This window comes from Saccostrea echinata, unplaced genomic scaffold (genome assembly GCF_033153115.1).
Source record: "Saccostrea echinata isolate AGI-Se365-2 ecotype Australia unplaced genomic scaffold, CSIRO_AGI_Sech_v1 ptg000030l, whole genome shotgun sequence".
NCBI lineage: Eukaryota > Metazoa > Mollusca > Bivalvia > Ostreida > Ostreidae > Saccostrea > Saccostrea echinata.
Window position 1 is genome coordinate 25589645 of NW_026889779.1, and position 12173 is coordinate 25601817.

General features: G+C 33.7%; 1 protein-coding gene and 1 long non-coding RNA gene across 2 annotated transcripts in view; both read right to left on the bottom strand.

The window, feature by feature from the left end:
• Positions 1-12173, bottom strand: part of LOC133197603 (uncharacterized) — a 149033-nt gene that overhangs the window by 1677 nt on the left and 135183 nt on the right. The window lies entirely within an intron of this gene.
• On the bottom strand, positions 1994-10466 carry LOC133197599 (aquaporin-5-like). The gene is made up of 3 exons (XM_061333705.1): positions 9547-10466; positions 5152-5232; positions 1994-2375 (listed from the first exon to the last, which is right to left on the bottom strand). Exons 1-3 carry the CDS (start codon positions 10159-10161, stop codon positions 2118-2120), a joined length of 954 nt encoding a protein of 317 aa, XP_061189689.1. The 5' UTR covers positions 10162-10466; the 3' UTR covers positions 1994-2117.

A 12173-nucleotide genomic window follows, 5' to 3' on the forward strand; every position in this document is an offset into this window, starting at 1 on the left:
CAAACTCAAACAGAACTAAAGACATCATCTGGAAACCATTTTATTCAATATGTGAATTTCTGACTTGATCTCTGATCCAAAAAGCAAAGGGGTCTTTTTAAGTCATAGGGAATTGAGATTGAAAAGTGCAAATTAAAACTTTACACATGCCAGACAGTATGACAGACAGACGAAAGTACATCCAAATTAATATATATCACTGTTTTTAACTAATGTGGGGAGACAAAAGAGGTTATATGCACGGATCCAGATGGGGGAGGGGGGTGTCAGGACTTCCCTGTGATTTTCAGAGTTAAGAATTTCTTTGTAACATCCCAGTCAAAAAGAAATCTAACGTTTTAAACCTAGAAAATTTCTTTACCAGCAAAAACAAAAAACAAAAACGAACAAACAAAAAACATAAAATTCATTTCCCAAACATGAAAAACACCTATTTTGTAGTGGTGATTGTGGTGTCCACATTTTCTAGGGGGGTCCAAAGTCATATTTTTTAAAAAATTTTCTTAGAATTGTATATACTTTTAATAACTCTGCAAATTTTCTTAGAACTGTATATACTTTTAATAACTCTGCAAATTCAATGGGGGGTACCCCCCCCCACCTCCCCTCTCTAGATCAGATCCGCGCATGCCCTCAGAAAATACAGACCTCTCTTAAAATGGGAAAGTAAATTCACCCACCTCACCCCCCAAATATAATTAATAAATAGGCTTATCCGGGTTTTTTGGTGCCTGACATCTGTTAGAGATTATGTGGAAACCCCCCCCCCCTTCTTCTTTTTTAAAAAAAATTTGGATCAACACCTGGGCTACAAGTTTCTTCCACAATTATAGGTACAGATTCATAGAACTCAGAAACTCCTGGTTTAAAGTTACATTAGGCTAAGATTTTCTTTGTGTGTACATGTATTTTTTTTATTCACATTAATTAAATATTATAATATAAAAGGATATCAGTATTATATTTTTTTTATCAGTAGCCAACAACACTAACGTTGTAATGGTGCTGTCCCAGTAATAATTTTGTTTAGTCACCATAAATACTCTTTTTCTTAGTTTATAAGATATACATGTATTTCAGTGAGAATCATTTGGAATTTTGTTAGATTTTTAAAAAAATTTAAATTTACTCAATACTAAATCACCTAACATTTTAATATATAGGGTGACAATTCCTTATCAACAAAGATAGTAATTTGATAATCATGATCAAGATGACAGCAAGTTACTGTATATGCACTTATTTTGCTGATATTTTTTTTAATACCTAACTATTCCTAACTTTGAGCAATATTGACACATTGGAAATGTTTCCATTTTAAATGAGAAGAGGTAAGCCTAAGTCTATTTATTAATGTTTATTTTTAATGCATGTTATATGTGTTGTGAAATTCAAAATGAGATCAGTGCATCATATTCTAACTATCCAAGGTAACAGAGTTTCTGATGAATTCCTCTGTAATTAGGTTAAGATAAAGACAGATGAAGGCTATAATCCTGGAGGCATGAGATCCTTATTAGGATTGAGATCACTTGCCTAGTTTATATAAATGTACAATGTATTCTAGTCCATTTTTGTATACTTTCAGAGAATACTTTATACAACTCACTTTACAAGATTATATTGTATTAAAAGAATTATGTTTATGAATCATTGTTCCATATTAGTTTATTTTTTCTCCAGATAGGCAGATATACAGATGTCTAGAAGTTCTTTGATTAGAGGTTTGTCTTTAGTATAAATCATCTACTTCAATTACGTGCTTAACTGGGGCATTTTCAAGTCACCCAACCTCATCCCGAATTTCTTTCTATAAACACCTCTGTAAGTAATTCAGAATTGTGTCTCTGATGTTATATGTATTATATTTACATCATTATACACTTTTAAAGAAAACAAACATATATATATATATATATATATATATATATATATATATATATATATATATATATATATATATATATATATAAAATACTAAAAAATGTACAAAATTTAGATGAAAAAGTCATTCTACAAACAACAGCTGTATAAAGAAAGCGTCTTTGACTCTCATTTCAACAGACATTCATTTCAAAAGCATGCGAGTATGTTGTTAAAGCTTTAGGAATCAGTTGCTATGGAGATTCGGGTCGCTTTTGCTCCTCCCTCTGTGAGTCGAATGAGCTGCTGAGGGGGTCCCTATCATCCTCATCCTCCTCGTCCTCCTCCTGAATGACCCGGATCTTGGGTTTACTGGCGGGAAATTTTTCAGTGTCGTACTCACTTGATAGCAGAAATCCGCGTGCCTTCAGGAGAGATGCGTTCATAGCGAACACGTTGTCGTAGAGAAGCCCGGCGACGAGTCCGCCTAACAAAGGGCCCAACCAGTATACCTAACAAAGATAAAATAGGTTCGGGTGAAAAATGTGCTTACGTCTAAAATTATGAGATTCGGATATAATTTAAGTTGTACAGTCGGAAGACTAAAAATATTCGGAAATGAAACTAAATGTATTAATAAATACATTTAGAGTATTAAAATGTAGATATAAATGTGCAAATGATCTGATTAGCATTCTAAATCATGCGCAGATCTAGAAGGGGTCCCCCCCCCCGGAATTTGCAGAGTTATTAAAAGTATATACTAGTACTGAAGCAAATAAAAAAAATGACTTTAACCCCCCCCCCTTCCCAAGAAAACGTGGACCCTACCACGAAATAGGTTTTTTCACGTTTTGGAAATGGATTTTACTTTTTTGGCTTTCAAGAAATTTTCTGGGATCGATACTTTTGGGAAAGGAGTTTTTTTAAAATTTATTTATTTTATTATTATTATTATTTTATTTTTATTTATTTATTTGTTTATTTTCTTTTTGCTTGTCAAGAAATTTCTGGGTAGAAATATTTTTTTGACTGTGGTGCCCCCCCCCTCCGGAAAAAAACCCTGGATCCGCGTCTGTAAATAACCATTTGAATGAGAATTGTTCTGTGACACTGTATAAATATCATGGTAATCAAAATTTAATAAAACAAGAATATACGGTTTTTATGTGTAACGACTTTAAACCATTGTAAAGTACCTACTATAATAGTATACTTAAGACATCTTCTTTGCGTTTATATCATTATGGATCATATGTTTTATGTATATGCTATACGTAATGCCGAAACGTTCATACTCATAGAAAGCAAATCATGATAAAGACTAATTATATTATCAAGTGATTAATTATCTCTATATAATTATTAATATGTAATGATTGATTATGTACATTTCCATTTCTTTGATAATTTGATTTTGTGTGTTGAATTAAATGTTGAATGTAATGTTCTTACTACTACCAAGAAGAATGATTGGTTCCCACACAAAGTATATGATTCAATACCACACAGGCTTTACCAAACCAAAAAAGTCTTTATACCTTGTGTTGTACATTTCGAAGAACGACTTGAATTTGAAGGTCTATGACCTCCATACAGATATTTACATGCCATTAAACATGGTTCTTTGAACAATCAACGTTTTTTTTTCACGTCATAGCTTCCTTCTATAATTAGGTAAAAATAATGTTAATCTGCCTATAGATCTATACATGCGTACATACTGGCTCAAACCATGGCCCTTTTTACTCTAAAGGTGGTACAATAGGGATCAACAGTTTTATTAAAATTATACCCGCTATAGTATCTTGTATTGCAAATGCAAGATAGATACGTGTATCTTTTATAAACTTGACAATTGGTGATACTTAAATAAGTATACGCAAAGGTACTGGAGTCAAGTAATTATGAACAAGCGAAATCCGAGAATTGTAACCCCCCCCCCCCCCCCTCGCTTTCGGGTTCTAGGATCTATTGGTAATGTATAGCATATTGTACATGTAACCGTCTTATCTGTCCTGTATTGTCTTTCCATCATGTTATATATAAAAAGCTTTTAATTTTTGAAGTAATATGTTCTGGCACTCTCTACCATCGGCTCATATCCGAGAGAGGAACGAACGAGAGCTCTGTAAGGGAGATTGTTTGTTCTGGTGCAAAAGTTACGACCAAGATTACGCGTAATGTTTTTGAAAGTCAAACTTCAAGGTCTAAGACATGCGGTCAAAAATCATGGCACATTCGTAAAAGTCTTGACACAGGTAATGCTCATGTGAAAAAAAAAACGTGAAAGTCTCATCTCTTCTGGTGCAAAAGTTACAGCCAAGTTAACATTTTTGAAAAGTAGTCAAACTTCAAGATCATAAGGTCAGAAATTGATTTTGAAAAATAGGTCAAATATCAAAGTTATGGTATCAATGTATATTTTGCCACAGGTAATGCATGTGAAATTTTTAAAGACCCATCTTCTCTCATTCAAGAGTTATTACCAAAGTTCAAAATTTTGAAGAGTAGGTCAAACTTCAAGGTCATGAGGTCAAAAATCAAAGTATATATCCAAAAAGGTCTTGTCACAGGTAATGCACTATTGAAATATAAAAACCCTAGAAGGGCAATAATGCCGTCATGGGGAAATCATGTAGAATTCGGAATCGTCTACACTGGTAACAAAATGAAGTGCGCCGTCAATGAAGTTGAACATTCTAGGGATGATACTGAAAGAAACTTACTGGTACACATGCATAGTAAAATCAAAATTGAATAAATGTGTAATCATAAAGCACTGCCTTTTAGCAAATTAAAAAAAAAAAACAGCAAAAACAAACGTGTACCGTTTGTTCCCACCAATAAAGCTAATGCCTTTGGAAATAAGTTTTTTCCCAAATGTGAACCAGGTCTGTATGTAGATCATATAAACTTGATTAATCTATCATTATAGAACAGGAAGTGTTATGTTAATTACAAACAATACTAACAAACCTCCAGGTCTAGACGGCATCTGTCCATGCAGTAATATGAGGAGATTTACCTTTACCTTTATGCATACCTCTAACAAAATTAATTGCATCTCCCTTATTAACCTTTACCACATTAGTTATTTTTTAAGAAACAGGAAAGTGGGTTCAAACCGACGATTCAGCTACTAACTTACCTATTGATCAATGAATCGATATGGAAAATTCATATTAATAGCGTCATGAAAAACATGCAATTTTTCAGAACCATGTCCAGGGATAACGAGAATCACATTTAGGTTTATCCTCTGCATGTCTGATTTTACAAACTTACCCAATGGTATTCCCAGAAGCCCATGACGACAGCAGGACCAAAACTCCTGGCAGTGTTCATACTAGAGCCGGTGTACTGGATCTGTGATTAAAAAAAGTGCAAACTAATGGAGGTGGAAAACTAACAGAGGAAGAATTGCAATGAAAAGTTGCTGGCATTTGTAGAGCGTCCCATAGTATGATCTGGAACCACTTTAGAAATCTCTAAGGTTTCCAACGAAAGAAGTTATAGTAATTCTATGCTCTTTTTTTCTTATTTTTTTTCAACTTTAGTTCAACTCATGTTGATACTGAAAATTCAAAATAATATATTCCTGGTTGCATTCGTTTCAGAGATATCGGCAAGCCTATTACTTTCCCCACCCACGTAATTCTATACCCTCTGTGGGCGATGTTCTCCTTACATCTCTCTCTCTCTCTCTCTCTCTCTCTCTCTCTCTTAGCGGAAAATGGTTTTATCCTCTTAAAAATCTGTGGAACTTTTTTTCCATTTTAAACCCTTTTTTGCTGGGGAGGGGGGGGGGGTAGAAAAATCTCCAAGAATTATGATCTACAGTTGAATAACTAAATATAAAAAGAAAAAAAAGTTTTTTTTCCTGATCCTCAGTATGATTTCGTTTAAGCTTGAAAATTGTCTACTGTCAAGGATTTTTTTTTTTACCAATCGAAAACTGTTGTTCACAATAAGATCTTTTCTAGTGGTTTGAATCATTGAAATAAACGGAAAATAATTTTTTAATAGAATTTATGACATCTTCAAAACAGATCAGACGGCTTTTAACTTCATCAATGGGCTTATTATGCGCATAAAAGAATAACTTGTCTTCAACTGGATGTTTATGTGCATTGTTCACCCAAAGACAACAATACTTCAATCAAGAACTGAGTCCCCTCAGCATTCCATCAAAATCGTCAGACACAAATCACGGTGTATAGAATGCAAATGCATGCTTAATTCTGTTTCTGAGGTACAGCTGCTTATAGAACTGCGTTGTCCCTCATGCACAATTAATTATACATGCAGTTGAATCGAGAATGTTTATAATTAGTGGAAACTGTGTGTCTTATAGTATCAATACATTCTTCATTAATAAAGTGTACAATATAGTAACGATGTTATCTTGTTTAAAAATTTCTTTAATCAGAGATGAAGATAGTTTTTTTGCTCAAAGTTAGTAATAAATACATGGTTGTATTTAAAGGGTATGTATTTTTTTTTTTTTAATTATTTTTTTTTTACAAATTCAGTTCAGTTTTGGGGTTCTCTCCTGTTCACAAGTTTAGATGTTCTTACCTGCTGATTCGAAGCGGGAAATTACATAATCATGACCTTTTATAATACCAGATCATTCCGAATTCATTTTAAGATGTAATTTTCCCTAGACACTAGCACAAATAGAAAAAAGGCACACAAGTTACAAAACTCCATTAACTCAAATGAATAGAGATATCTCAATCTGTAAAATATCTCAAAGTAAACAGATATTTTGATATAAGGTGCTAATTATTTCAGCTGTCATATTCATGCATGAAATCACTGCTACTTTTTCCTCATCCTAACCAAACTGCTCACGCGAGCTTTTGTGATCAAATTTTAAAGTTTGTCCGTTTCTGCTTGTCTGTCTTTTTTTCTCTCTAGGCACTGGGTCAATTTTAAACAAACTTGATGCTTAGAGTCATTGAATGAGGGGTGATAAAGATTGTTAAAAGAAAGTGCCATGCTCCTTCAAGGGGAGATAATGTAAAGCGTGTCATTTTAAAATTCTCTTATCAAACATATCTTATTTGGTGATGATTGATTGTACGTTGTTTTTCGTCCCATTCGAGAATTTAGACATACTCTGCACTCAGGGCCATTGAGCAGCGAGGGTTCTTTATCGTGTCAACGCTTACCGTGGCACGGGACCTCAGATTTTAAGGGACCTTCAGTTTTTAAGGTCTCAACCGAAATACCCTTGACTTTCACTTCTTATTCCGGGCGCTTGGCAAAGGAACCGTCACTAACCTATGTTTAGGCCAAAAAATGAGTGTTTTCTATTACATGGAATTTTAAAATAGGGTAGGTAGGTGCAATTTTTTTTCAGTACGGTATAGGTTTATTCAAGGTCTAACCTATAGTGTTGGTCTAAAATTTAGGGAGTCTTCACCTCTCCCTCAAAGCAAATGGGGAGAAGTTTCAAAAATTAAGGGGGGGGGGGCTTGATACACCTATGATTAACTACTTTTACTACCCCCATTGTAAAACATAACCACAATAGGTGACAAAGTATACAGGAAATCTTCTGGACCAGAAAAGCAACAATAACTGGGATTAGCATATTGTCGTGTACATTTTTACACCCCTCCCCTCATTCCAGGGCTTGGGTGGACCAACCGTAGTTTTACATACACTGCAGAAATATGTAGGAACATCAGATCCATGATTTGTTAAATTAATATGCAAGCTTTTTTCCTTGAAGAAAATAGTTTTAATAAAATCAGGGAAATATGTACGGAAAATCTCTAGAAATCTTCTCAAGAGCGGAAGATTAGTTAGCTATTTTATAAAGCAAGCACCCAGAGAACAGCAAGACTAAACAATGAATTTTTCATTTTTAAGATACTTTTGCTTACATAAGTGGATTTTAAGTATAGATGTTTTATTCATATATCTAAATTCTTTTTTTTTTCGGAAAGATAAATGTGATTCCGGTGAGAATTGTGACCCAATTGGCCTCTTACTAATTTGATTGTTTTTGATTGATCAAATTAGTTTATGTCTAAATTGAATGAATAAATTATTGAATACTGAGTACATGTACATAAAATAACTATTTTGTGTTTTGAAATAAATTATCGATTATTACATGTGCATTCATTCAATAAATTAATTCTTAAATTGATAGAATAAAATTGAATCAGAGATTTAAGTAATCGGAAATGTTAATTCAAATTAAACGAGGACATATTTAATGTTCACATTAAGCGTTTTTGGCGTTGTTAAGGCACGAGTCATTGCCTAAAATTGAGATCTTTTTACCAATTAGTTTATAGACCATAAATATGTTCAAACCAACCCTAAAATTTAAAAACATAAAAAATCTCTTATTTACTGTATTTTTAAGACATTATAAGAAATATGATGTTACTTTGCAAAACCAATGTGGGCGATGATGGATAAACGTGATGGATAGCGGTTATAGTAAAATAAGAATTTTCGCACAAATCATTGAATAAGAAGTTTAGTGTGAAAAAGGTTGAAGTAGTAAATTCTTCTTATTGACTTTGAAACTTTGGAACTTCTTAACGTATCAATTAATCATGGTAAGAGGAATTTGGAGCAAAACAGTTCAATATCTCCCTTCGTTTAAGGACCGCGGGAGACATAATGATGAAATATAAACGCTCACACCTGTGAGGTTTCGTGGAATTGGAAATAATGTCTATTTGTATTTTATGATATTTTTACTTCTTTACTGCGATGTAAATATTGGCTTTTCATACAGGATAACCCGGGGGCATCGAGTGACTACTTAATAAAATATCTGACAAAACCTCAACTCGTTTAATGACGATTTCTTATCGGGAATCCGGACTAGAGCTTTCGAAATTTCATTACTTACTTACAAACAACTGAACAAATAATGAGATCAAATCATTAAATGTGACCTTTCTACAGATAACCTTATTTCATGACACTGAAGTGAACGTGACCCAAATTAGACATAAAAGAGAAACAAAGAAAGGAAATTTAACAGACATGATTGAAGAGATATTTAATTGTACGCATGTATTTCATTCAGTGAAGACAAATATTCTAAATGGGGGACATTTTTTTTTATAGCGAATACTAAACATTCTTGCCTAATATACATCCGATCTTATCTGTACAGGGACAATTAAGCCCACACATGCTTGAATGTACATGTATTTGATGTATACATTACACGAGAACCTGGCATTATCAGCATGTGATTTACTAAACTGAAAAAAAAACCTTTACTTATCAGTATATATGGGAAGAAAGTTTAAGGTGCCATTTACTTTTGATGGAAACGGAAAACAGGATGTTATTTTAAAAAAGAAGAAATTGGGCACTTTTGACTTTTTTCCCTATCCATTTGCGGAACATTAGGTATTCCAAGGCGTGTTTATGTATGGCAGACAGAGAATGATGGACGGTTTAAAAAAATTGAAAAATTGGTTGCGTAACTTTAAATTTAATGCATGGATGAAAAGTGCGCAGTTTGAAAACAAGGATTTGCATCTGTATTTGCAATCATTCCTTTGATGTTCTTAACATATTTTTGTAAAAATTGAATAATAAAACATCGTCGTCTGAAGGGATGGAAGACAAAACTTGTAAAACCCTTTTTATCATGCACCTCATTTCATGCTAATACTTCTGAGTACTTACTGCAAACAAATGGCACATAGTGACAGACAGACCAATGGACAAAGGAAATGATCCATTCAAATCTCTTCTCTTCTTGTCACAGGACGCAAAGACAGTCAACACCAAAACAAACGTGACGAAAAACTCTACCCCAAAAGCCTGAGCGCCTGTTAGCGACGGATTCACTTTGGTCAAACCAAGAGATCCACTGTCGCGATGGCTGGCAGGCGTCAAACCATATAAAATCGCCGCACCTACAACTGCACCCGCACATTGGCTGATGATGTAAAAGATGCCACGAGCCAGACTGATGCGCCTGGTCACGAAGAAAGCAATAGTTACTGCTGGATTGATATGGCCTCCACTCACGTGACCAATGATCCAGACGACAGTTGCAACACTAAGTCCAAAGCAGAGAGCAATCTGCACTAATTTCCCATCTTCGTCCCAAGTCACTACAGAACCGCATCCAATCATCGTGAGCAACAACGTTCCCAGAAATTCGGCTCCCACCGCTCTCCAGAAGCGGAGAGATTTGATGTCATCCAAACTAGTCACCATTCTGGACCAACAGAGCCTTGTACACCCTCGATGTCCCAAACTGGTACCTTCTTCGTGCTTAATCACTCCACTCATAAGCCGATTATATAACACAAGTTATCGAAATTTGGTCAAAATCATCAACATAATATTCTTACGATGGAGATGCATTTAAATTTTCGGAAATTGATTCCTTTATGAGTACAATAAACACCCGGCAATCCAGATTGGTGTGTTGGCGGTTACCTTACGATTTTCACCCCCCTGTCGAAGGTAAATATAATCTTTAGATATCAGAGCCACCCTGATCCAGTGATAAATTGTCACACTATCACGAGCCACAGGTAATCAACCTTTATAGACGAGGTAAAGATGCGCATCTAATACGCAAATACTTCCTCTGTATATATATATCCTATAAATTTGAATGACAACACGGTTCGTCGAGGGCAAGTGATTACGCGATGCATAGAAGGAATCTTACACAAAAAACTTTTTATTAGGAGTGGGGTTTATTTTTTTAATTTATCATTACGTTTTATGAAGCATTGTACAGCATACATAAAAACTCGGCTCGTTTGGGATAGGAAATGTCATCAGCTGATGGTCAGTTGTAACCAGGGAGAGGTAGAGACCATTGACAGGCCAATAGCATTTACTGTGGTGGAGCGTTTCATGGAATATGACCAAATGATAATCGTAATAACACACCTCTGGGATGTCTTAGTGATACTTTAGATGATTAGTTATTATTTTTTTAATTTTCTTTTACCTTGTTTGAATAACGACTGATAAAAAGGTTCACATGGGAATTTATTGAACATTTAAAGTTTGTAGATAATCGATTGTAAAGATATACTATTCACCTAGCTTTCCAAACACTTTGAGATAGCGACACAGATATCTAAGTACCTTATGTAATATTTCGAGAAGTTAGAACTCCACTAAGTAGAAGAAAATTCTTTACAATCTGTGCGATTAGGTTACTCAGATACTGACCATTTTAAAGAAGTTTTGAAATTTTTGAAATATCTACTTCTCACAATTTACATTAGAACAACCTTGTTAACCGACTCAAGGTGTGGGGGAAACAAAGTAGCTGTCATAGCCTTAGCCCAAAGGTATCCATAAGAAATATTTTAAAAATTAAAGAGCGCATGAAACAGGTAACGAAGAAAACTTAAACCAATTATATCATTTATGTAAACATGTACGGCCAATCCCTTAAGAATGCAGGTACACATAGATCGCATTTCTCTCAAAAATGTAATTGAAAGAGAACTTCCTTGTTAAGCGACAATTATAATGTAATTGATATATTGAGTATATCAACATGATTTTCAGTTCAGTTTATTCCCTCAAAACCATGCAAATGGTACATGAAGTGCATTATATATATATATATATATATATATATATATATATATATATATATATATATATATATATATATATATATATATATATATATATATATATATATATATATATAATACAATGGGTCAAGTATTTTGATTCAAGTCTACCTAGAGAGAGAAGAGACAAAACAATTAATTTAGTAATACTTGTATAGTTCCAACATCTTTCACAAAGCTTCAGTAGCACAGGCAGGCCACGAGTTTGTCTTTTAGCTAAACTAATGTTTGCCAGAGCGTCCACATCATTTATCAAAAAGGTGAAAAATGAAAGAGGTAGCAATGCATTTTAAATTTCAAACTAAATTTTACACAGAGAGAGAAATCACGCTTCTTTTACTTGAATCATTGATTTAAACCTGAACTATTCGGATGTTACGAGTGGATGAAAAGATTTTTATTTACAAGTGTTAAAATTATACTGCTTTATTGTTCCAACTGATAAAACATGTATCAGTTTAATCTTTGTTTGTAAGGCTCATTATTACAACTGCACGTTCTTTGAACTTGGTCATAATCCACATCTGGTAATCCATTTTAATACATGTATATTCACAGTTAATACTCTTCAAAATCACGTTTCAGTTTTATATACTTTTAACATTCCAGTCAATTGACTTTGATTTACCATACCTACTGGATTCCAGAACTTCGTAAAAATCCGTACAAAGATATATTACAGGTTCTAGTAAA